Genomic DNA, 26,866 nt, shown 5'->3' on the forward strand with positions numbered 1-26,866 from the left:
AAGAACACCAAGCCTGATGCGCTGTCACGCATGTTGAGGATCCAAAGGACTTACCAGTATCTGATACCATCTTACCAGCAGGGAATATTTTGTTGTTACAATCCGATCTCATGTCACAGCTGAAGCAGGCATCTGCAGTTACCCCTGACCCTATCAGAGATACATTACAGGCAAGAGAAGGACTTCTTTGGAAGGGGAACAGAGTCTTCGTCCCAGAAGCAGTCCGGATACCAGTTCTGGGATCCTGCCATGATCACCCCCTAGAAGGTCATTTCGGAATTCCCAAAACAATAGAATTAGTACAACGCACATTCTGGTGGCCAAATCTCGAGAAAGACTACACGAAATACATAGATACATGTATTATCTGCATCTGAAGCAAAACCACCCGAAATAAGGCTTGGGGCTTGCTCAGACCTTTGCCGGTGCCCGACAGGCCAAGGACCATGATTTCCATGGACTTTATTGTCGAACTACCACCCTCTGAGGACTGTACATGCCCTCTTCTGCAGCCATCCTCTGAAAAGTAACCAACTGAGCATCCGGAGGCTGCCCGTAAGGGTGGGCAATGTCAGGGAAGTCGTCCTTAGAATACAGCTGACATCCTCAGGCACATATCTGTGCGCAGGTATGAACAAAGTTTACCCAGATCTGCCACATGTGCATCAGTGGACGCGTGTGCACGCCTGTTACCAGAAATGGCGCCAGATGGCCTATTTAAACACAGAACTCAACACTGTCTGGTTGCTGCTTGATCAGTGTCACTTGAAATTCTGTTACCCTGTGTTGTTTCCTGAATACCGTTCCGGCTTGTTACCGGACTACGCTCCTGCCTGCTGTTATACCTGATCCGCCTACCTGTTGCCAAACCTGCCTGTGACCTGACCACGCTTCTGCCTGCTGCTATACCTGATCTGCCTACCCATTGCCAACCTGCCTGTGACCTGACTACGCTTCTGCCTGCTGTATACTTGATCTGCCTACCTGTTGCCAAACCTGGTCTGCCTACTTGTTGCCGAGCCCGCCTGTGACCTGACCACGCTCCTGCCTGCTGTTGTACCTGGTCTGCTGCCAAGTCCGGCATTTCACCTGTGTGTTCCTGGCTCCTACCGGCACAGACTTCAGGACTTATTACAGGCACTCTTACTCCACCCTGCCCTAGCGCCAGCTGTCCCACTACCAGCGGCTCTTGGGCCGGAGTTGTACAGGAGGCCTTCCACTAAATGTCAGGCTCACCACCAGGTACGTGACAGTTACAAAAAAAGTTAAAAAAAATATAAAATAAAAAAACTAAAATAGTTGTCGTTTTATTGTTATCTCTCTCTTTCTATTGCTCTGCTCTTTTTGTACTGTATTCTATTCTGCAATGTTTTATTGTTATTATGTTTCATCATGTTTGCTTTTCGGGTATGTAATTTTTTTATACTTTAATGTTTACTGTGTTTTATTGTTAACCATTTTTTTGTTTTCAGGTACGCCATTCAGCTGCAGCGTGGATTTATTTATCTTAACAGCAACAGCGTTTGCTTCCACAATACATAAAGCCGTGACTCCAGCACTGTCGGAGGGGATTTCACCACCACAGTTAAAAAAAAAAAAGAGAATATATGCCGAAGCATGGGGGCAGCAGGGGTGGAGGAGCGATTTGCTCCTAACTTTTGGGGTGGATGACCCCATGTTTCATCCTATATTTTTAAGGCCATTCAGCTGTAGCACGGATTTATTTATCGTATTTATTTATTTATTTATAGTGGGAGCGTTTGCTCCCACAATACATAAAGCCGTGACTCCAGGGCTGTAGGAGGTGATTACATCACCACAGTTAAAAAAAAGAGCATATATGCCGAAGCATGGAGGCAGCAAGGGTGGAGGAGCGATCTGCTTTTGCGGGCGGATGCCCCCATGCTTCGGCATATATATATTTTAGGCACAGATTGTGTTAAAAAATGTTTTTTTACTATTTTCTTTGTATATGCTTTGCAGGTATGGTATGTCTTACTGTTATACTGTAATGTTACTTTGTTTTATTGTTAACCATCATTTTCTTAGCAGATATGCCATTCAGTTTCAGCGCGGATTTATTTATCTTGACAGCAACATTGTTTGCTCACATGATACATTAAGCCGTGACTCCAGAGCTGTCGGAGGTGATTTCACCACCACAGTTAAAAAAAAAAAAAAGAGCATATATGCTGAAGCATGGGGGCAGCAGGGGTGGGGGAGCGATTTGCTCCTAACTTTTGGGGTGGATGCCCCCATGCTTCAGCCTATATTTTTAAGGCCATTCAGCTGCAGCACCGATTTATTTATCTTGACAGCAACAGTGTTTGCTCCCACAATACATAAAGCCATGACTCCAGCGCTGTAGGAGGTGATTTCACAACCACAGTTAAAAACAAAATGGTGCATGTATGCCCATCATTAGAAGTGGGTGGATGAAGGGAGGTATTCTAATGGTGGGCATACCCACCGATCAATCTCTTTTTTTGTTCATCCCACAGGCTGCATGAAAAAAAAAAAAGATTACAATATATGCCCAACAAGGAACGGCAATGTACTGGTATGTTGCTGGACTTTAAGTGGTTATACCAGAATGATGCCTGTGTGTTTAGGTATCATCTTGGTATCATTCTTTTCAGCCAGCGGTCGGCTTTCATGAAAAAGCAATCCTAGTGGCTAATTAGCCTCTAGACTGCTTTTACAATCAGTGGGAGCGAATTCCCCCCCCCCCCCCACCGTCTTCCATGGTTTTCTCTGGCTCTCCTGTCCCAACAGGGAACCAGAGAATGCAGCCAGTGGTTCCGCCAGCTGACCATAGAGCTGATCAGAGACCAGAACAGTTCTAATCATCTCTATGACCTAAGAAACCAGAAGCTACGGGCATTTTATGACTTAGATTTCGCCAGGTGTAAACAGCGCTATTGGGAAATTGGGAAAGCATTTTATCACACCGATCTTGGTGTGGTCAGATGCTTTGAGGGCAGAGGAGAGATCTAGACCCCCATTTTTTCAAAAAAGAGTACCTGTCACTACCTATTGCAATCATAGGGGATATTTACATTCCCTGAGAACAATAAAAAATTATAAAAAAAAAATGAAAGCAACAGTTTAAAAACAAGATAAAAAGCACCCCTGTCCCCCCTGCTCTCGCGCAAAGGCAAACACAAGCTTAGGTCGTGCGTCAAATGTAAACAGCAATTGCACCATCCATGTGAGGTTTCACTGGGAAGGTCAGATTGAGGGCAGTAATTTTAGCAGTAGACCTCCTCCGTAAATCCTAAATGGTAACCTGTAAAGGCTTTTAAAAATGTATGTAGTTTGTCGCCACTGCACATTTGTGCGCAATTTTAAAGCATGTCATGTTTGGTATCCATGTACTTGGCCTAAGATCATCTTTTTTATTTCATCAAACATTTGGGCAATATAGTGTGTTTTAGTGCATTAAAATTTAAAAAAAGTGCGTTTTCCCCCCCAAAAAAGCGTTTGAAAAATCGCTGAGCAAATACTGTGCAGAAAAAAATTAAACTCCCACCATTTTAATCTATAGGGCCTTTGCTTTTAAAAAAATATATGTTTGGGGGTTCAAAGTAATTTTCTTGCAAAAATAAAAAATGTTTTCATGTAAACAAAAAGTTTCAGAAAGGGCTTTGTCTTCAAGTGGTTAGCAGAGTGGGTGTTGTGTGACATAAGCTTCTAAATGTTGTGTACATAATGCCAGGACAGTTCAAAACTCCCACAAATGACCCCATTTTGGAAAGTAGACACCCCAAGCTATTTGCTGAGAGGCATGTCGAGTCTATGAAATATTTTATATTGTGACACAAGTTGTGGGAAAAAGATAATGTTTTTTTTTTTTTTTGCACAAAGTTGTCACTAAATGATATATAGCTCAAACATGCCATGGGCATATGTAAAATTACAACCCAAAATACATTCTGTTGCTTCTCCTGAGTATGGGGATACCACATGTGAGACTTTTTGGGAGCATAGCCGCGTACGAGACCCCGAAAACCAAGCACCGCCTTCAGGCTTTCTAAGGGTGTAAATTTTTGATTTCACTCCTCACTGACTATCACAGTTTTGGAGGCCATGGATTGCGCAGATGGCACAAAACCCCACCAAATGACCCCATTTTGCAAAGTAGACACCCCAATTCATTTGCTGAGAGGTATGGTGAATATTTTACAGATCTCGCTTTTTGTCACAAAGTTTTGAAAATTGAAAAAAGAAAAAAAAAATACATTTTTCTTTTCTTTCCTCATTTTCAAAAACAAATAAGAACTGCAAAATACTCACCATACCTCTCAGCAAATAGCTTGGGGTGTCTACTTTCCAAAATGGGGTCATTTGGGGGGTTTTGTGCTATCTTATGGCCTTCAAAACTGTGATAGGTAGTGAGGAGTGAAATCAAAAATGTACTCTCTTAGAAATCCTGAAGGCGGTGATTGGTTTTCGTACGCAGCTAGGCTCCCAAAAAGTCCCACACATGTGGTATCCCCATACTCAGGAGAAGCAGCAGAATGTATTTTGGGGTGTAATTTCACATATACCCATGGCATGTGTGAGAAATATATCATTTAGTGACAACTTTGTGCAAAAAAAAAAAAAAAAAGTTTGTCATTCTCCCGCAACTTGTGGCAAAGTATAAAATATTCAATGGACTCAACATGCCTCTGAGCAATTTCCTTGGGGTGTCTACTTTCCAAAATGGGGTCATTTGGGGGGAGGGGTTGTACTGCCCTGCCATTTTAGTACCTCAAGAAATGAGTCATAAACTAAAAGCTGTGGAAATTCTAGAAAATGTACTGTAGTTTATAGACGATATAACTTTTGCGCAAACCAATAAATATACGCTTATTGACATTTTTCGGCAGGGACCAGTCTTGTGCTTGGAGGATTGGCAGATTAGGTAAGTATATCTCTGTTCTGAAATCCCCTAGAAGAAAAAGAGCAGGTAACGGGCACAGCTCCACTGCAATGGGAGAAAAAAAGTTTTGCCCGGAGTTCTTCTTTAAGGAAATACATAATTAAAAAAGAAAATAACCTAAAAGTGAATGATAAGTGTTTTTTCTACAAGCTGTATTATTTGTTATTATAGCCAGAACTGAGAAAAATAAAATCTGTAGAGTGTTTTTCCTTCATTTATTTATCTAAAGTCCCTAATAAAGTTGAGTTTTTGGCAGCACTTTATTAATATCAGTTGTCAGCAGATTCCCTCAAAACTCTGAAAATGATGTCCCTTTCACTGATCAGAGCAGCTATAACGCATTAGGTTATACAAAAAACTGTATTTACAAAAGCCTTGACAGCATCTTAAAAAATATGTCCAGACATTATTATAGTACACTTTAAGGCTCAGTACCTACTGACATTGTTGGCTCACAGTGAGTGTGCATATCAACACCCTGCCAACTGCTTACTGCACAAGTTTGAACAGCAAATGAACGTGACAGTACACATACAGGCAACCAATAGCATAGCATATTTTAAGTGGCCACTGGAAAACATCCACATCATTCCAAGGCTGCCAACTGCTTACAACTGATCATTCTCAATCCGTCCGCCCCTATTCAAAATAATTGGTGAAATTAACAAGTGGTTAGAAGGTGATTTTTGGCGTATTTAAAACAGTTTTCTGAGCATTCTGAAAGCATTAGGTACGCTTTCTGAATGCTTTTTAATTGCTTACCAAATGCCAAGAAAACACTATATGCATTTGGCAAATTAAAAAACCACCAGTGAGAAGTTAACTTTAAAATGGGATCACGACAAAAGCTGGTTGGTAATCACAAATATTTGCTTTGTTAAAACATAGAATCCTACAGTTACTGCCATAAACATTGGAGGCTTTGTTCTTATAAAGTAAGATGTATTAACAAGGTGTGGGAGTCTCCGTGCCTTCAAATATCTTCCATCTTATTTCATAATAAAATCTAAAGCCAGGGAAAAGCTTGGGATCGAAGTGACTGCTCTGCACACATCCTGCATCCTGAACTGATTCTCATAACGTTTGACTTTTGAAAACTATTTTAAATGAAAACTAAAGGAACACTACTTCCAGGTAATCACGTGCTCCAAGCCTTTCTTACTGAGCCAAGACAGACAAAAATGAAGAAAGTTCTTACTTTTCAAGCCAAATCCTATAAACAGAAACATTCAGGCTTGGCATTATTGTTAACCCACTGGCAGGATAACAAGTGTTTAACTTGCAAATAAAAATAGAAATTCTCGGCTGAATCAGTTTTTGGTAGTTCATCAAACCCAAACATTCCTTGAAACTAAAATACACACTGTTCAAGTGATGGAATATCACTAACACAGTGAAGTGAAAAACAATGAAGAACTTAAAGTGGTTGTAAACCCCAGGCATGAAATGTGAACAAAGCATATCCCTCTATAGCATATACTTGTCTCAATTAAGAGCACTACATGTAAATTCTGTCTGCTACTTTATTACTCTGCTATCAACATGAATCAGTTCTGACCAGTTTTCCCAGCACCAAGAGAAAAATGGTAACAAGGGAGGGACCTCCAGCTGATTGATAGCCTCAGTTCGGTTCCTGTGTGCTGTGTGGAGGGGGGTGCATCCCTTGCCTCCAATCAGCTCTCAGAGCTCTCCTCACTGAGCTCTAAAGTGTGTAATTTCAGCTCTTACCCCCTGCTTTCTGCATTCAGACAAGCTTTATAAATTCTGCAATTTGAATGGCTATAGAGAAGAGAAGACAGGTACAACCTATGTAGGAGGATTTGTTTCATTTCTGTGTATCACATGGGGCCAGTCCCTTCACTGGCTGTATGTAAGGGTTTACAACCACTTTAACCACTACAGATCCGCGCTATTGCCAAATGACGGCATCAGCGCGGACCTACATTTCCGGGACTACGTCTATTGACGTCGTCCCGGATACGAGCGGCCTGCGCGCCCCCTGAGGGGCGCGCGCGGCGCGCTCTGTGATCGGCGAGTCCGTGAGACTCGCCTGATCACCGATCCGTGCAAGGGGTCGATCCCGACCCCTTATCACGTGATCAGCTGTCAGCCAATGACAGCTGATCATGTGATAGAACGGAGCCGGTAATCGGCTATTATTCCTCCTCGCGCTGACAGCGCGAGGAGAAAAAAAAAAAGCCGATCACCGGCGGCCGTGATCGGGACATCAGTCCCGATCACGGCCATCAATACAAGGGACCACCTGCCACCTGCCAGTGCCCACCTGCCTCCCGCAGTGCCATCCTGAAGTAAAATAAAACGCAAAAGTAAGTGCCCCCCGTCAGTGCCCCCCGTCAGTGCCCATAGTGCCCACAGTGCCACCCACAGTGCCACCCCACAGTGCCACCCACAGTGCCACCCAATCTGCCTCAAAGGTGCTGCACCCCAGTGCCGCCCATCAGTGCCCAGCAGTGCCGCCCATCAGTGCCCAGCAGTGCCACCTATCAGAGCCACCTATCAGTGCCACCTATCAGTGCCCATCAGTCCCATCTATCTGTGGTACCTATCAGTGCCCATCCGTGCCACCCATCCGTGCCACCCATCTGTGCCACCCATCCGTGCCATCTTATGTGCCCATCTTTGCCCATCAGTGCCGACTTATCTGTGCCCATCGGTGCCGCCTTATCTGTGCCTATTAGTGCCGCCTTAACTATGCCTATCAGTGCCCACCAGTGCAGCCCATCAGTGCCCACCAATGCAGCCCATCAGTGCCCACCAATGCAGCCCATCAGTGCCCACCAATGCAGCCATCAGTGCCGCCTAATCAGCGCACTTCAATGAAGGAGAAAAATGACCCGTTTGCAAAATTTTATAACAAACTATTAAAACATGATTTTTTATTTTTTATTTTTTTGCATCTTTTTTTGTTTGTTTAGCAAAAAATAAAACTCCGAGCTGTAACTAAATACCACCAAAAGAAAGCTCTATTTGTGGGAAAAAAATGATAAAAATGTCATTTGGGTACAGTGTTGTATGCCCGCGCAATTGTCATTCAAAGTGCATCAGCGCTGAAAGCTGAAAATTGGTCTGGGACTGAGGGGGGTTTAAGTGCCCAGTAAGCAAGTGGTTAATGAAAAATGTGTCAGTAAATAGAAAAGTAACAGAGCTAGAGACTATTTACACCTCTCCTAGAAAATACGCTGCTGGCAAGGACTGTGAACACAAATATGTGTGCTGTAAATGTAGATGTGGAAGTACAGGTGCCTTCCCAGTGTCACTTAGGACCCACATTGCGGAGAAAATGTTACAGGAAGACTGAAGAAAGCACTGCACTGATAACAATTTATATCCGTACTTTCTAATGTCTCTGATATTAGATTTTGTTTATTTCACGAAAAATAAAAAATCCAGTGGTGATTAAATACCACTAAATTAAATCTCTATTTGTGTGGAAAAAATATATAAAAATTTCATATGAGTATAATGCATGACTGCGCAATTGTCATTCAAAATGCGACAGCACTGAAAGCTGAAAATTGGCCTGGGCAGGAAGGGGGTGTAAGTGCCCTATAGGCAAGTGGTTTAAAGTGGTTCTAAAGTCAAAAAGTTTCATACATTTATGCATTCCCTAAACTGGGGTAAAAAACATCCCACTACCTGTTCTATCCACACCCATCCCTACATACCTACCTGACTCCTTTCACTGCTCCAGCACTGTCTCAGCTGCAGCACTGCTCCCTTCACCTCCTGCTCCCACAGGAGACACTGAGTGTGGACAGGGCTATAGGATCCTGCTGCTGTCAAAGTTCTGTGAGAAGAGAGTGGGGGGGGGGGGCGTGGCTTACGGTGCTGTATATGTCTATGGACACACACAGTCTGCCTTGGGAGCATGCATACATGGAGGAGCAGATAGCACAGGCGGGGAAACACCAGAAGAGGAGGTAAGGGACTTTTTTTGTGCAATTTTGTTACACAGATCAAGTAAGTATAACAGATTTTTATTTTAACCCAAAACATTTTTATCCTTTAGTATTACTTTAACCATTTGGCTGCTACCGTTTGCACTTTTACACTCCACTGTCGGATTGCTGATGGAAGTATCGTGCTCCTAACCTATTTGCATACATAACCTAAAATTTAAGACACACAAATTGCATTCTTTTCAACACCGTGCAGAATATAGTCCAGACTTGTATTCACATCCTCTTCCCATTCTTCTTTGGAGTCCCAATAGTTTTTAGGTTTATTTTATTTTTAAAGTGTAAGTATGATATACAGACTGCAGTAATCCATAGCAACCAATATTATTTAGGTTTACTGTAGTCAGATCTGTGAAAATAATTTATGAACAATGGCTAAGGAACATTGTGGGGGATTGTCAATATCTGCATCTGATTCAAGGACCTGTCACAGACAGGTACATGAATCTGTCTGTGCCTGGCACTGACATCGGAATGTTCATACTGGTGCTCCCACCCAGGAAACTTTGTCACATTGACAGGCAAAAGGCAAGTAGTTTTGTGTTGTGGTGGGTGAAACCTGATTCGATAACTGATAAGACTATTTACTCATCAGGTCCGCCTTGCTGTTAACTGACACAGTGCATGACAGGGGGCAGATCCATAGCTGCCATTCAGTCCAATAACGTCTTCAGAATACACCTATAAACAATCAAAATTAGGGTGGGCTTAATGGGGAACAACTCTCTCAGATCCCCCTCAGGCTCTCCCCACCAAGTAACTCAAGTCAATTCCCAAATATAGGAATTGTCATATTTGGGTAATGACATCACCACTCTCCGCTGTAGAGCCCTGTTTAGGAAGCTGTCACATTGACGAAGAGTTCCCAGCACAAGCATGCCCCACTCTGAGTACTGGTGTACTTCCATGATGCTGGATGTATTTAGTGCCAGTTTCCTGATCTGTGAACTGGCGGTAATTTTTTGAGAACATGTTGTTTCCATAATCACAGGTTCTTAAAGTGGTGCTAGTTAGAACTACCTGAATTTGGCGTATGTGACCGTAATGTTAATCGAAAATGGTGCAAATGCTTGCCTGAATTTTACGTAGGTAGTTCTAGACTATTGCCAGAAAAGTGTTGTTAAAGCTTTATTGAATTCCCCTAACTGTGTATTGCGCAACATTATTGCTGTTTACCAATGGAAAGAGCGTAAAAGCCTTAAACATATCTACTATTAAGAAATAATGTCTGGATATTTTATCTCCGACATATTTACAAAACAGATGTCCTACTTTTACAGAAAAATACATTGAACTAAAGGCACGTGAGCTACTGTCAGGAACAAAATGTACATTCAATAGCCCTAAGTGCACTTCCAATTCTTATTATAATGTCACAGGTTCCCTTTGTGCTTTTTATGCATTTTTTTTTTTTGTGAGATTACATTTTATTGTGTGCTTTTTTGGAAAATGTAAAAGCAATTGCAAATTTAAACACAGAATATAAAATGTATTTGATGAGGAGAAAGAAAAGCCTGTAAGGTTTTAGTAGATAGCAAAACATGAGGTTGACAAGTGAATGCAAATAAAAAAAAAAAATTATCAGATAATTGAGGACTCTTTAGCAGAGATGGAAAAAAAAATGAAAAAGTGAATACACATACCGAAGCTGCAGCTGGTATAAATCCACCCCTATATACTGTATGTTCAGAACTGCCATCCGTCTATTAGCAGGAGTATGGAAAACAGGAGAGATACCAATAGATACTTGAAGCCCGACATTGTGTATGTGACTCACGTTCAGTTGTATACAGGAGAAGACCGAACATGACATCTTAATGCAGACTTAATGGGATCCTTTACAGAAAGTAGATGTACTATATTGATATTTTTCTCATAAACCCATCCAGATATATTTAAACACAAGCATGAAAGAGATTAAAGTGACTCGTAATCTTTTAAAATGAATAAATAATTGTTTTTTAAAACTGCTTAAAGCACAAAGACTATTGGGCTGATTTACTAAAGGAGTTGAGACTTTTTACACTACAAAATGTGTGAATATTCACTTCAGGCCGCGTACACACGGGCGGATTGTCTGCCCAACTAAGTTCGGCAGACAATCCGACAGACAGTCCGTTCAAAATTAGCATGAACGGACTTGACCACACACGATGAGCAGACAGTCCGCTGAAAGCGTGCGTGATGACGTGTACAGCACGTACGACGGGACTAGAAAAACGACGTCCTATACACTGCAATGCAACCTTCGGCCGTGTAAACCCTTTCTGAGCATGCGCCATACTTAGTCCGTCCAACTTGCCTACACACGAGCGGACTGTCCGCTGAAACCAAGTTTGGACGGACAAAACCAAGTTTGAACGGACTGTCTTACGGAAATTCCGTAAGACTTTGTTCGTCAGACTGTCCGCTGAAAAAGTCCGCTGAAGCCCACACACGAGCGGATTGTCCGCTGAAACACTGTTCAGCGGACTAAGTTGGGCAGACAGTCCGCCCGTGTGTACGCGGCCTCACTTGTCCAATTATGTGCAGATAAAATAAGCTCACCGGAGTTTGCTTTTTTTATGATTGGATAACTGAAGTGATTGTCCCCAATATATTGTAAGAAGAGGATCAACTTAGTAAATCAGCCTATATATGTAATGTGCAGTAACCTCTAGTAACCAATGATAATCTATCAACTACTCTTCCACATTATAAATTTTTCTTCCCACTGACTTCTTAACTACTTCAGCCCCGGACCAATAAACACCCTAAGGACCAGAGGTCTTTTTACAATTTCGCACTGCACTGCTTTAACTGGTAATTGCGCGGTCATGCAATGTTGTACCCAAACCAAATTTGCGTCCTTTTCTTCCCACAAATAGAGCTTTCTTTTGATGGTATTTGATTGCCTCTGAGATTTTTATTTTTTGCGATATAAATGGAAAAAGACCAAAAATTTTGAGAAAAAACGATATTTTCTACTTTTTGTTATAAGAAAAATCGAATAAACTCAATTTTAGTCAAACGTTTAGGGCAAAATTTATTCAGCCACATGTCTTTAGTAAAAAAAAATGTCAATAAGCGTATATTTATTGGTTTGCGGAAAAGTTATAGCGTCTACAAACTAGAGTACATTTTCTGGAATTTACACAGCTTTTAATTTACGACTGCCTATCTCATTTCTTGAGGCGCTAAAATGGCAGGGCAGTACAAACCCCCCCCCCAAATGACCCCATTTTGGAAAGTATACACCCGAAGGAAGTTGTGGAGAGGCATGTTGAGCCCATTGAATATTTTTTTTTTTGTCCCAAGTGATTGAATAATGACACAAAAAAAAAAAAAGTTTACAAAAAGTTGTCACTAAATGATATATTGCTCACACATGCCATAGTTATATGTGGAATTGCACCCCAAAATATATTCTGCTGCTTCTCCTGAGTACGGGGATACCACATATGTGGGACTTTTTGGGAGTCTAGCCGCGTACGGTACCCGAAAACCAATCACTGCCTTCAGGATTTCTAAGGGTGCAAATTTTTGATTTGACTCCTCACTACCTATCACAGTTTCGAAGGCCATAAAATGCCAAAATAACACAAACCCCCCCCCCCCAAATGACCCCATTTTGGAAAGTAGACACCCCAAGCTATTTACTGAGAGGCATGCTGAGTCCATGAAATATTTTATATTTTGCCACAAGTTGCAGGAATTTTACAATTTTTTTTTTATTTTGCACAAAGTTGTCACTAAATGATATATTGCTCACACATGCTATGGGCATAAGTCAAATTACACCCCAAAATAAATTCTGCTGCTTCTCCCAAGTACGGGGATACCACATGTGGGGGACTTTTTGGGAGCCTAGCCACGTACGGGACCCCGAAAACCAAGCACTGCCTTCCGGATTTAAATATTAAATGCTACCAAAAAAACTGTTAGCGATCGCAGGGATCAGGCCTGACTCTGCGATCGCTGCAGTTATGTGTTTAGTGTTTTGTAAGTAACAGTGATCGATCGATACTGCACTTGGGTGGGCTGGGCAGAGGGGCAAAACGCAGGTGCTAGCAGGTATCTGGGCTTATCCCGCTAACAATGCGTTTTTTTGGAACCCTAAACTGCTGGGGACGCTAGTATAGATCTGATCAGATCAGATATTGATCTGTTCAGATTCTATACCACTACGGGAGGTTTATGCTTTGCGTGTGGGTGTTAGCGGTACTGGCACTAACCTAGCGCTGCCTGGGGCGACGCAGATCCTGACCCTAAAACCTAATTGATATCACCCGCCGGGTGATCACGGGGTTAAACCTTTATTGGGTAATAAATGGTGGGTGCCCTGATGCTATAAAAAGTGAGCTACCTAACCAGAGTCACCCGTAACACTTATACGGTGATCACTGGTGAAAGGGTTAACTAGGGGCAATCAGGGGGTTCAAATTTTTATTAGGTAGTATATGGGGGTCCCTGACGCTATATAAAAACCTGACGGGGAACCTAAATAACTAACTGGCTAACCAGCGTCACCAGTGACACTTATACTGTGATCGCTGGTGAAAAGGGGGTGAAAGGGTTAACTAGGGGCAATCAGGGGGTTAAAATCATTATTGGGTAGTATATCGGGGTACCTAGCGCTATAAAAACCTGGCGGTGAACCTAAAAAAATAACTAGCTACCTAGCGGCACTAGTGACACTAATGCAGCGATCAGAAAAATGATCGCTTAGTGACACTGGCAAAAGGGGGTGAAAGGGTTAACTAGGGGCAATCAGGGGGTTAAAACCATTATTGGGTAGTATATCGGGGTACCTAACGCTATAAAAACCTGGCGGTGAACCTAAAAAAAACTAGCTACCTAGCGACACTAATGCAGCGATCAGAAAAATGATCGCTAGTGACACTGGCAAAAGGGGGTGAACGGGTTAACTAGGGGCAATCAAGGGGTTAAAACCATTATTGGGTAGTATATTGGGGTACCTAGCACTATAAAAACCTGGCGGTGAACCTAAAAAAAAACTAGCTACCTAGCGACATCAGGGACACTAATGCAGCGATCAGAAAAATGATCGCTTAGTGACACTGGCAAAAGGGGGGTGAAAGGGTTAACTCTAGGGGCAATCAGGGGGTTAAACCTTTATTGGGGGGTGATAGGGGGCTACCCTGGACCTAACACTAACTGCCCTGACAGTTTTTACTTTTACAACTGACACTGAATGCAGTGATCAGTAAATAAATGATCACTGCAATCAGTGACACTGTGACGGGGGGGGCGGGGGGGATCGGGGGGGGGGGGGTTGTGTGCCTGTGTGTACCTACATGTCAGTGTAGTGTTGGTGCACACTTACTTTCTGTCTTCTCCTCGTAGTCCGGTCAAAAAGACCGCCCCGAGGAGAATGACATCACTTCCTCCTTCCTGTGTATACAATACACAGTGGGAGGAAGCTTCTCATTGGCCAGGAGCGATCGAGAGGGGGTGGCCAGAAACCAACGGCCATCCCCTCATCACGGATCTCTCCTGCAGCGAACCGGACCACCGTATCCAGCGGGAGGGGGTCCGATCGGACCCCCCACCCGCTGGAAGGCAGGCACGTACATGTACGTGCTTGTGCCTGCCTGTGCCATTGCGATGACGTACAATGGCAATACGGCGGTCCTTAAGTGGTTAAACATATTTTACCAGAAGACTGGACAAGATATAACTTGGAGGAGCATGACAATGTACACTATGCTTATGTGATGCCATTAAAATGGGGAACTCTAATATCCTTGAAGGATTAACAAAATAAATATTCTGTAAATACTGATTAAGACCTTGCCAACACTTACTGAAAGTGACGTCTAAGGAAAAAGACTGGCTTGACTATAATCACAGGATCAGTCGAAAGCCATTCATCTGGTTCCTGATAAACTGGGCAAAATTCATGTCAGCAACTTCCACCCAATACCCTTAGACTGAAAAATCAAAACACAGCGTTGAAAAAATTTCAGCCCATAAGCTCCTGCCTCCAATAATATAAATGCAAACTTTAAATATGACCGCTGGCTGTCAGCATACAATAGCCATAGCAGGAAATTCTTGCATCCACCCCAGTTTATGCATGTATGACCAGCTTTAGTGTTGTAAAAAAAAGAAGCTGCAGCCCCAGCACTACCTTTATATTGGATGTACCTGTACGCCAATATGCCTGCCCGTGCCATTCTGTCGACGTACATCATCGTGCGCTGGTCGGGAAGTGGTTAAAGCAGGGTTAGGTTATAAAACAATATCCCAAGCTTATATCTCACAGAGCACTGTTCAATCCATCATCCGCAAATTAACGAGTATGGCACAACTGCAAACCTACCAAGACATTACCGTCCACCTAAACTGACAGGCCGGACAAAAAGAGCATTATTTAGAGAAGCAGCCAAGAGGCCCATGGTAACTCTGAAGAGCTGGAGAGATCCACAGCTCAGGTGGGAAAATCTGGTCACAAGACAACTATTAATCATGCACGCCACAAATCTGGCCTTTATGGAAGAGTGGCAAGAAGAAAGTCATTGTTGAAAGAAAGACATAAAAAGTCCCATTTGCAGTTTGTGAGAAGCCATGTGGGGATACAGCAAGCATATGTAAAAAAGTGCTCTGGTCAGAGACCAAAATTGAACCTTTTGGCCCAACTATGTGTGGCGGAAAGCTAACGCTGCACATCGCCCTGAACACACCATCCCCACCGTGAAACATGGTGGTGGCAGTATCATGTTGTAGGGATGCTTTTCTTTAGCAGGGAAGCTGGAAGCTGGCGGGAGTTCCGCCAGCAAAAGTCCAATGGAGCATACACACGGTCGTAATTTCCAACCAAAACCTCACATCGGACTTTTGCTGGTGGAATTTCCAATTGTGAGTACGGGGCATTAGGCTTATGTCTTTTATCAAACAGAGGTTTCTGTGACACCTTCTTTAAAATTTATTTTGAAACAATTGTTTGAATTCTCTACTGAAGTGCTCTCTAAGTGACCATAAATCAACTTCTCACTTATCGGCTTCTTTATACAAAGAGAAGAGCCAGGAGGTTGACAGAAGGCTATGGTATGAGAGATGGCAGCTATGAATATATATTTTTTTTGCATTATTGAACAGGGCAAATTAACAAATACATACTTATCACAAAAGAAAGTTTCAGCCTCCTGTATAAGTGTAATGTACAGCAGTACACTAAAGTTAGATGAATATATGAGGTTTAAATTTATCGCATGCTGATCTGGAGCAATGAAACTGAAAGTATTCAGTGTACAGAAAACTTGACAGTCTGACCATTCACACAGTTGCTAATTTGTTAAACATACCTGAGAGACATTCTGGCGGGAGGTGACCGGCACAATCAAACATCTGACAAATGTCAACTTGGAGGGGAACCCTGCAGCTTGTTTGCTCCATCTTTCCCAACAACCAATTAAGAAATACAAGGTCTCCTTTACAATCCAACTACTGATTGCAGCTAAGGCGTGCATTCCCCTTTGTTGGAGATCCAACACCCCACCATCCAAAATCCTGTGGTTCTCTAAAGTAAAAGAACTAAGAGATATGGAAGATCTTACCGCCACCCTGCAGAACTGGGAGGAGACCTTTTGTGAAACCTAGAGACCCTGGCACCACTTTATGTACACTGACGCATATAGTATCTCCAGGAGGTTTCCTAATTTCGGGAGACTTCCTTGATTTAGCTCTGCTCACAGGGGCGAGAAGCATCTATTACCTACTATCTGTTCAATTTCTCTCTCCCCTCTCCTCCACCCAGTTCTCCTTATTAGGGACAACCGCTATACTCTTTCCCCCTCTCCCGTTTAATAAATCCTTTATCCTCCTGCCCCTCCTTATTCGAATATTAGCCTTAGTTATAGGTATTACCTTTTCAAAATGTTTTGTTTCTTTTCTTTCCCTTTTACGTTATATCATAATCCCACTGGCCATCGGGAAGCACAGATTTATGTTTTCTGCTAGGGTAATTTATGGTATTATGGTAATTTGTGGATTCCCTCAGCTTTACCTGTTGTCCATGATTTTTGAAACTGGTATATCCTATGTGCCCATAGGATTAGGGTAAACAGAGACAACTGATTTGTATATTGGCTGATGTGACCCTATTGTTTCTGTTTCATAATGGTATTATACGTTATAGCTTTATGTCATTTACTTGGGATGTAAACCATATCCTCTTTGAAAAATAAAGGAATTACAAAAAAACATACCTGAGAGAGTATCAGCTGCCCATGAAATTTAGTCACAAATTTTCTCAGAAAAGAGAAATACGCATCTTGACCCATGATTTTTTCAAGATATCGAAGAAGAAAATAACCCTGAAAATAAAATACATTTAACTCAAGAAATAACTCACATCAATGTCTTTTTGTTAAAGGGAAAATGAAACCAGTTACCTTTAAATAATGCACTTGCATAAAAGCCTTGTCTGCATTTAGTCCATGTCGTACAACAGAAGCTCCAGAGTCACTCACTTCTCCTGTGCTATCACCTTGGGGCCTGAAGGTATGAGAAATGAGGGATGTGCCATTATTTTCAAAAACAATAAAACACTCTTTTTGTCAAATACTGATTAAAGTAAACCTATGCTTTATCCATTTATGTTCACATAAAGCAAAACTGTAGGCAAAACTTTTTTTTTCCAATTTGGATAGAGTAAGGAAGGGTCATAAGCCAATTTATTTATTTTTTCCTTTGCCATATATGTCCCATTAGGGAGATTTCCCTTCACTTCCTGTCCCATAGACAAAACAGGAAGTGAGAAGATATTCCTGTGAACTAAGGAAATCCCTTGGGGCCCCCCAGGTCACTAGAATGAGTGTCTTCGTTGGAAGAATACTCCTCTAAAGTTTGGGATCCAAATTTGGGGATTTTCTTTTATGTTTACTTTCAATGATAATGGTAAATAGGACAAATAGAGAGGGTGGATCTCCCTAAAGGGGGCACAGAGAACAATAAAAACTGACAGGGACTCTAATCTCGCTACACTTTTTTTTAAATAGAGGTTTTGCCATTAGTTGTACTTTAAATTTGCAGATAGACATACATTATATTGTCAAAAGTATTGTGCCGTCTGCCTTTATACGCACATGAACTTTAATGGCATCCTAGTCTTCGTCTGTAGGGTTCAATATTGAGTTGGCTCACCTTTTGCAGCTATAACAGCTTCAAATCTTCCGGGAAGGCTGTCCACGAGGTTTAGGAGTGTGTCTAAGGGAAAGTTTGGCTATTCTTACAAAAGCACAATTGTGAGGTCAGACATTGATGTTGGACGAGAAGGCCTGGCTTGCAGTCTCCGCTCTAATTCACCACAAAGGTGTTCTATCGGGTGGTATCGCTCATCCATATCTTTACGAACCTTGCTTTGTGCCCTTGTCAAATTAATATGATGAAGGGGAATTATGGTGTGGGGTTGTTTTTCAGGGGTTGGGCTTGGCCCCTTAGTTCCAGTGAAGGGAACTCTTAAGGTGTCAGCATACCAAGATATTTTGGACAATTTCTTGTTCCCAACTTTGTGGGAACAGTTTGGGGATGGCCCATTCTTGTTCCAACATGACTGTGCACCAGTGCGCAAAGCAAGGACCATAAAAACATGGATGAGCGAGTTTGGGGTGGAGAAGCTTGACTGGCATGCACAGTGGCCTGAGTCCTGACCTCAACCTGATAGAATGCCTTTGGAATTAATTAGAGCAGAGACTGTGAGCCAGGCCCTCTCAGCCAACATCAGAACCTGACCTCACAAATGCGCTTTTGTAAGAATGGTCAAACATTCCCATAGACACACTCCTAGACCTTGAGGACAGCCTTTCGTGAAGAGTTGAAGCTGTTGTAGCTGCAAAGGGTGGGCCAACTCAATATTGAAACCTACGGACTAAGACTGGGGTGCCATTAAAGTTCATGAGTGTATAAAGGCAGGCGTCGCAATACTGTTAACAATATAGTGTACTTACATTCCCTTTTGCTAGTCCTTCACTCCAGTTGCTCACAGCGAAGAGAAAAAGCCCTGTATAAGACTCAAATTGTAGCTCTCATTTTACCCTCATGTGACAGTGCTTGGTGCGCGAGCAGCCAATTATCAAGCACCAGCGCTATCACATGGTAGAGATGGGGAAAGTCATATGCTCCCAATACCTGGACAAACTGGGTAAAGGGAAATTATACATTTTTTACAGCCCTCAACTTATTAACAACCACAGTGGTTTTGTCTGCAGACTCGGTCCTTATCTGACATCAACTGGGTAAAGATGGATTTGTTGTTAGGTGGTGGTGCCATAGATGTCTAAATCAGTTCCAGGAGCATTCCCATTACAATTTTTTTCCATGGAATTTTTTTTTTTTTTGTATGGTTTCGATATTTACCTTGGTACCAGATCTGCATGTTTTTTCTGGTACAATAGTTTTTTTATTGAGTAAAAAAAAAAAACTAACATTTATAAATAAAGTTGATTCAGGGAATATTCGATTGCCTCAGGGAATCAGGAAGGAATTTTTGCCCCTGCTATTTGAAATTGGATCATACTTTGATAGGGTTTTTTCGCCTTTCTTTGGATTAACTGTGGGTACAGGATTGGGTATATAGGAGTGTATAATTTTTTTATTGGTTGAAATAGATGGACTATTTTTGCTGGTTTCAAATTAAAAAGTAGAAGCATCTGGCATCTAGTGTCGAACGTGACAATGAGTAACTGGGCTTGGAGGCCCAGGACATAGTGAGGCAAAAAGAAGTGGGATAATGATCCCATAATGAAGGGGAAGGAAAAGAAGAAAAAAAAAAGGTGGAGTGGGAAGAGAAAAGGCAGAAGTCAGTCAGGATGTGGGAGAAAGCGGCAAACAATCAAGGCAAGAAAGGAAGGAAAAAGGTGTAGACCTAAGCAGGAAGGGAGGACGGAACCTGTGTGTTAGATGGTGTTCCAGAATGGTCTGGAATACCGAACCTTGCCAGGGACCGAGTGGGGAGAGCGTTAGACCACCACATTTTGAGGAACTTAGTGTGAGAGCCATGAAGGGTTTGAATTAGCTATGCGGAACCAGAACCCAATACCAGCGGAGGGTTTGAATTAGCTATGAGGAACCAGAACCCAATACCAGCGGAGAAAACCTTATAGGCTGCCACAATGGTGATGGTGTTAAAAGAACATGTGGCTACAGATGACCAGGCCTTGCTCCAATCCTCTAAATCTATGGATACTGCTATGTCTCGCTTCCATTTCCATTACAATTTTTTTCAATGCACGCCCAAGGTAAACATAATAAAAATACATGCCTTGATAATCCTCGATAAAAACAAATCAGCTTAAAAAAGCAACCACATAAAAGAAAAACTTTTTTTTAAACTGAAGGAGAGGTCCATCAAATGGTACCAGAACCTAAATCTTAAGAACAACAATAAACACTGTAAGGAAATCAAATATGCAATTAAAGCAGAAAACAAGACACAGTAGAGAAAGCCCAGGGTGTCTATTTAAATGTTTTATTCATTAAAATAAATTGTTAAAAGTACCAAAAAATCTTCACTAAAATCAGGGAATTTGCTGGCCTGCTATTTAAAATTAAATATTTTAGTTTTTACTAAAATAAAAAACATGTTTTACTTATGTGCTCTGTGCAGTGGTTGTTAATTGATAAATAAATAGGATTTATTTCATTATTTTTTTTTAAAGCATCAACACAGCATTTTTTCACTAGTGTCTAAAATATTTGCACACTACTGTAAGCCTACTGTTTGTACAGTTTACACCTGCTCTCTGAATTTTTACTGGCCAAACCCAAGTAGCAATGAACAAGTGTGGATCAGAATTAGGCAGAAAACAATAAACCTGGAATTTTTACAGCAGAATTGGCAGTGGTTTGGTTTTTCTCCTGATCTTGGAAGTACCACATGGCTCAGCAAAAATACCAAAATAAAAATACATTAAAAAGAAATACAATAGCCAGCAGTGGAGATTTCTACAACCAGCATGGATGTGGGAATCGAATCAGCAATGTATGGTGGCCTTTACTTCTCAGGGGCTGTTGCTAGTCCTGTATTTTGTGAGCTGTGAGCTCAATTTAGATTTTAGGCCTGCATAGGTGATCTTTTCTTCTGTCTCAAGTGAGCTCATGAGACACACTTAAAAATCTACCATGTAGCAAACCAACTGTAAATCTAGTCATAGAAAGATCAAAAAGTTTGATTGGTCCAGCAGGGCCAGGCTGAAATTCAATCCATGTGTGGCAGCTTCCGCTCAACAGAAGTTAATCTATTGATCGACTTTTGTCGAGCAGGCTTGTTGGAAAAATGTTCTCTGGCTGCAGCCAATTTTACTCTCCTTCAGCCACTTACAGAGAGCATATGTTTTCAGAATTGAGCTGAAGCAGGAAATAAGACTCTGGTGAGTACACTGTGCCTGCTTTTCCACACGAAAAAGCTAATGTACTGCAATGTGGATGCTGTGCCCAAAACAAACAAGCAAAGGACTGTCTACCAATAATGCCTGTATGTTAGTTGCAACTGATCTTTTCACCCATTTATAATTCCTAGTTCCACTTTTTACACGGTCTACACAGAACCAGCAATTGTGGTAGAGACAAGGCTTTGCTTCCTTATGCCAGAGCAGTCTCGATGAATGTTGTTCAGATGACTGATGGATAAATAATCAAGCAACAGCAGGAGAAGGAGAGGAAGCACAGATCCATGGAATGTAGCACAAGCAGAGAGATCCTTCCACTGCGGGTCCTCATGTACAGTTTTTTCTCCAGAAAGGAGAATAGAGACTAGCAAGGTAGTGACAATACCAAAACCTCACTTCAAATCTTGTGAGACTAGCAGTCACTGGTGAAGTGCCTTTGATGATCTTAGAAATCCCTACCAACAGTCACGTCAGGAAGTATACTGCTATTATTTAACAGGAATTTAAGGAAAAAGATACATTTCTCAGGGTACAGCTTAGGCACAGTTAACCGTCTAGATCAGGGGTGTCAAACTCAATTTTATTAGGTCACATCAGCATTATGGTTGCCCTCTAATGAGTTGAATCTGTAAGACTAGATGTCCAGAGTACCCCACTCCCGCTAACATAAGATGTCAACACCCCACCTCATCCCTTACATCACAGGACACTCCTCTTAACTTGTGATGCTGCTGGGAAGAAGCTTGGGCAGAGCTGGGAAGCAAAAAGTGCAGCGTCTAAAGGAGGACCAGAAAAGGGCTGGAGTCAGCTGCCAGAGTCTGCTAAATGTTGAGACCAGAAAAGCAGAGGAGGTAGAGATGAGGGCATGCTGTGGCTGCATGGAGAAGCGCAAGATCTGACGGAGGAGTTCTGTCCTCCTCTCTGCTGCAGACTGCTGAGACAAGGTGAGGATGGAGATGAGGGGGGTGCTGCAGTTGCAGGAGAGGTGTAAGGGCCACATGAAATGGCCTGGCGGGCTGAATTGGGCCACAGGCCTGGTCTTTAGCACATGTTCTAAATGTTATCTATATCACAGCAAATCTTTACTTTTTGAGTTCAGGTCCACTTTAAAAAACGGAACTCACTAACAGGCATTACAATTATCCTAAGGAAGTAAACAGAACTCATTAACAGGCATTACAAATATTTTTAGAGAAGTAAGGCTACACTGATACAACTAGGGGAGACAGTTTTATAGATAAATGCTTGACTATTTTTTTTTTCACTAATAATTTTTTACAACAAAAAAAAAGAGAAATAGTCCATATGTTTAGAATTGTCACATTACAAGAAGAGACACGTTTAATATTTTTTTCTTAGCTGGATGGATCTCAAATCACCAGAATGGCTGAGAGCACAGGTATTCTATTACACTTCCAAGTATTGATTTAAAAGCACACAATACAAAGACTGCCAGAATGAATGGCTCTTTTCATCCCTACTCCATGAAGCTGATAAGGAACAGTAGATTAGCAAAAAGCGTCTTTCAGAAACTTTTAGAGCAAGATTCAGCAAGGCAAGATACAGTCAGCAAGGCTATAGTAAGTTTATTATGTGAATTTGTATTTTTTCCCCCCCTTCTAAGTCATTTTATTTTAACTTTAGACATTTAACAGACTGTTCTAAGATAACTTCTGCAAGTGCCCAAGTAGTGTAAAAAATTCTGTGAGAAATGGTGTTCTGATCTGGCTGATCACACTACCAAAGTAATAAAAACTTTAGACAGGAGCCTAACTATTCTTGAAGTGCCTTCACCTTGGCAAATCAAAGTGCAAAATGTACTTGTCTAATCACTAGCTGTGTGTTCAGTATGATAACTGCAGACAAAACTGCACAGGCATTGCTATTGCCTCATTATGCCAGGGTTGCAGTTGTTGCTGGGATGCCAAATATGCTCCTTGTACACTCACTAAGTAAGAAAACATTATTAAGAGCATCAAATTAGTAGAATCAGCATCTGTGCAGGGCCTTAATAAGTACAGAAAGTGATTTATGTCCATGGAGCGCTGAATTTAACAAAGGAGAGAGTTTTCCCAGTGAGATTTACGACAGATAAGCTGTATTTTGCAGTTCTACCCAGTATTCTGCACAGAGAGATGCTTTGTCTGATGACCTGCACTTCATGTGCAGGAGATCCTATGCTTACGGTAGATGTAAACAAGAGTTGCATTCATTCATAGACATGATTAGGCCAGCAGCTGTGGCACTGGATAGGGATGCATTAAAGGAGAAGTCAAGCCAAAGCTTGTTTGGCTGTACTTCTCCTATGGATCACAGGAGTGCAATTCGTTTTGCATTCCTGTGATCTGTTTTCAGAAGAGTGCTGACTGAAGTGCGCTCTCTGCTGATGTCACGGATGTCAGTCCGGGCACTGCGTCATCATGACAATGCAGTCTGGATCCGCCAGGTGCCTGGACTGACACCTGTCTCAGCCTCTCAACGCGCCACCGAGAGCCTGGCATGGCCCCACTGTCCCCTCAACAGCTCAGCGCTCCAGTGAGCGAGGAGGGAGCAGAAAGGAGATCTGTGACTAACAGTCAGCACTCTCTGCTTAACGAGCTGTGAGAACCGAGCCATCTGTGATTTTCGATCAATCGGTTCTCAGTGCAGAGATGGCGGGGGACAGATGCAGCATCGGACCGATGCCGCACCCACCTAGGTAAGTATGATGGAGGAGAAAACTCCAAATCCATACTTTTCTTTTGAATGTCTGCCTTCAGAAGACCTTGACATGCTGGGCTTAAAAACATCATACTGCAAAACCTGTGTGCTGCAACTCATGACAACCAATTACTAAATAGCTTTCATTTGCCAAGGATGGGTAAACTCAAGAAAATTACTTTGTGATTGTAAACTCTCTTTTTTAAATAACAAACCTGTTATACACACCTGCTGTGTGGAGTTGGCCCTCCCTGCTATCGAGTGCCCCCTCAGCCAGCAGTTTTCTATGGGGGCACCCCGAGCCGAGTCAGAGCTCCGTGTATCCATTCAGACATGGAGCCCCAACCCGGCCCCCTTCCCCCCTATTGGCTGACTGACACTGAATGACAGCCGCGGGAGCCAATGGCACCACTGCTGTGTCTCAGCCAATCAGGAGGAGTGTCCCAGGTGGCTGAGACACTCGTGGACATCACTGCAGAGAGGTGGGGCTCTAGTAAGTAATTAGGAGTGCTGGGGAGGCTGCTACACACAAAAGTTTTTTTTATCTTAATGCATTAAGATAAAAAACCGTCTGCCTTTACAACTCCTTTAAGGCTAGGTTCACATCTATGCAGCTGCGCTTGATGCTTTTTCAGGCACTTTTCCAGTGCCTTTTGCATTTTTTAAACTTGTTTTTATTTATTTGTTTTTGCATGTAGTTTTCATGCATTTTGCGTTTTTTTTTCACTCTTTAAATACACTGTAAACACACTGTACATTGTTGATTGCTAAGGAGGGGGCCAGAAAGCCGGCTGCCACGTCCTTAACAACCGATGAGTCATCAGCTGTAAGGAGGATTTCCCGCTGAATGCAAAAATAAAAAAATCACGGAAAAAAAAAAAGAAACGGCATGGGGTCCCCTCCAGGTCCATACCAGGCCCTTTGGATATAGCATGGACACAGAGGGGACACCCCCATGTCACTGTATCAAATTGGTCTGCACGGCTGTTGTCCCAGAGGGAAGCCTGTTCTAAAGATGATGCACAAGAAAGCCCGCAAACAGTTTGCTGAAGACAAGCAGACTAAGGACATGGATTACTGGAAACATGTCCTGTGGTCTGATGAGACTAAGATAAACTTATTTGGTTCAGATGGTGTCAAGCGTGTGTGGCGGTAACCAGGTGAGGAGTACAAAGACAAGTGTGTCTTGCCTACAGTCAAGTATAAATTGCCCTTTTTCCCTTTGTTGAATCTCATTGTTGCTAATCTCCTGCAGCCTGTTTGTTGGCCATCTACATGCTTGCAGTCCAGCGATGACTACAAGACATTTTTCTTTTGGGCTTCCTGATGGTAACAACAGGGGACCATGTCTGTGTAAAGTGTGTTGAAAAGGAGAACAATGCAGAAGCACAACTGGGAGACAGGAACACAGCATTGTCATCCGGTCACAGAAAGTACCTGAACTAGGACCTTCCTGGCATGATCACCAGGTATTATTTTAATTAAAGCAGCAGATTTAGGGCTCATTTACACTGCAATTTCCACTTTTAGTGGGCAGTTCTGCATGTGCTTTTACATCAGTTTTTAATGACTTTGTGGTGCATTTGTGGCATGTTTGTGGTGTGTTTTGTTAATGAGACACATTTACATGAGTGTGTGCATTCATGTGCACTCTTCTGGTGAATTCCAGTATGCATAACAGATTCCAGTGATCATACTTTGGCTTTAACTATTTAAATTAAAACAATTTGGCTGCCAGTACCACATACAAAAAGAGAGTTTATGGAAAACAATATATTCAGTGTACAGTACCTCGAAAAAGTATTCACACCCCTTGAAATTTTTCTAATTTTGTCATGTTACAACCAAAAATGCAAGTGTATTTTATTGGGATTTTATGTGATAAAACACCACAAAGTGCCACATAATTGTGAAGTGGAAGGAAAATTCTAAATGGTTTTCCCTTTTTTTTTTTTTTTTTTTTACAAATAATTATATTAAAAAAGTGTAGCTTGCATATGTATTAATTTGTATTACTCTGATACCCCTAACTAAGATTTAGTGGAACCAATTACCTTCATAAGTCACCTAATTAGTAAGTAGAGTCCATTTGTGTGTAATATATTCTCAGTATAAATACAGCTGTTCTGTGAAGCCCTCAGAGGATTGTTAGAGAACCTCAGTGAAAAAACAGCATCATGAAGGCAAAGGAATACACCAGACAGGTCAGAGATAAAGTTGCGCAGAAGTTTAAAGCAGGGATAGGTTATAAAAAAATATCCCAAGCTTTGAACTCATGGAGCACTGTTCAAGCCATAATCCGAAAATGGAAGGAGTATGGCCCAACTGCAAACCTACCAAGACATGGCCATCCACCTAAACTGACAGGCCGGGCAAGGAGAGTGTTAATCACTGAAGCAGCCAAGAGGCCCATGAACGCTAGCGGAGCTATAGAGATCCCGGGCTCAGGATAATCTGTCCACAGGACAACTATTAATCGTTTATTTCACAAATCTGGCCTTTATGGAAGAGTGGCAAGAAGGAAGCCATTGTTGAAAGAAAGCCATAAGAAGTCCTGTTTGCAGTTTGCGATAAGCCATGTGGGGGACCCAACAAACATGTAGGAGATGAGACCAACATTTTACTTTTTGGCCTAAAAGCAAAAAACACTATTTCTGGTGAAAAACTAACACCGCACATCACCCTGAACACACCATTCCCACCCTAAAAACGTGGTGGCAGCATCATGTTGTGGGGATGCTTTTCTTCAGCAGGGAGAGTAAAGCTGCTCAGAGTTGATGGAAAATGGATGGAGCCAAATACAGGGCGATCATAGAAAAAATGCTGTTAAGAGTCTGCAAATGACTTGAGACTGGGGTGGAGGTTCACCT

General features: G+C 42.1%; 1 protein-coding gene across 2 annotated transcripts in view; it reads right to left on the reverse strand.

Annotated features, from left to right (window-relative positions):
• AOPEP (aminopeptidase O (putative)) overlaps window positions 1-26,866 on the reverse strand; it is a 613,303-nt gene that overhangs the window by 359,809 nt on the left and 226,628 nt on the right. For both annotated transcript variants that reach the window (XM_077474816.1, XM_077474818.1), the window contains exons 9-10: window positions 17,304-17,406; window positions 17,118-17,225 (exon numbers count right to left, since the gene is read on the reverse strand). In XM_077474816.1, coding sequence (XP_077330942.1) covers window positions 17,118-17,225; window positions 17,304-17,406 — 211 coding nt within the window. The remainder of the gene's footprint in view (window positions 1-17,117; window positions 17,226-17,303; window positions 17,407-26,866) is intronic.

This window comes from Lithobates pipiens, unplaced genomic scaffold (assembly GCF_037356315.1).
Source record: "Lithobates pipiens isolate NorthernLeopardFrog02 unplaced genomic scaffold, aLitPip1_a1.2 Scaffold_13, whole genome shotgun sequence".
Taxonomy (NCBI): domain Eukaryota; kingdom Metazoa; phylum Chordata; class Amphibia; order Anura; family Ranidae; genus Lithobates; species Lithobates pipiens.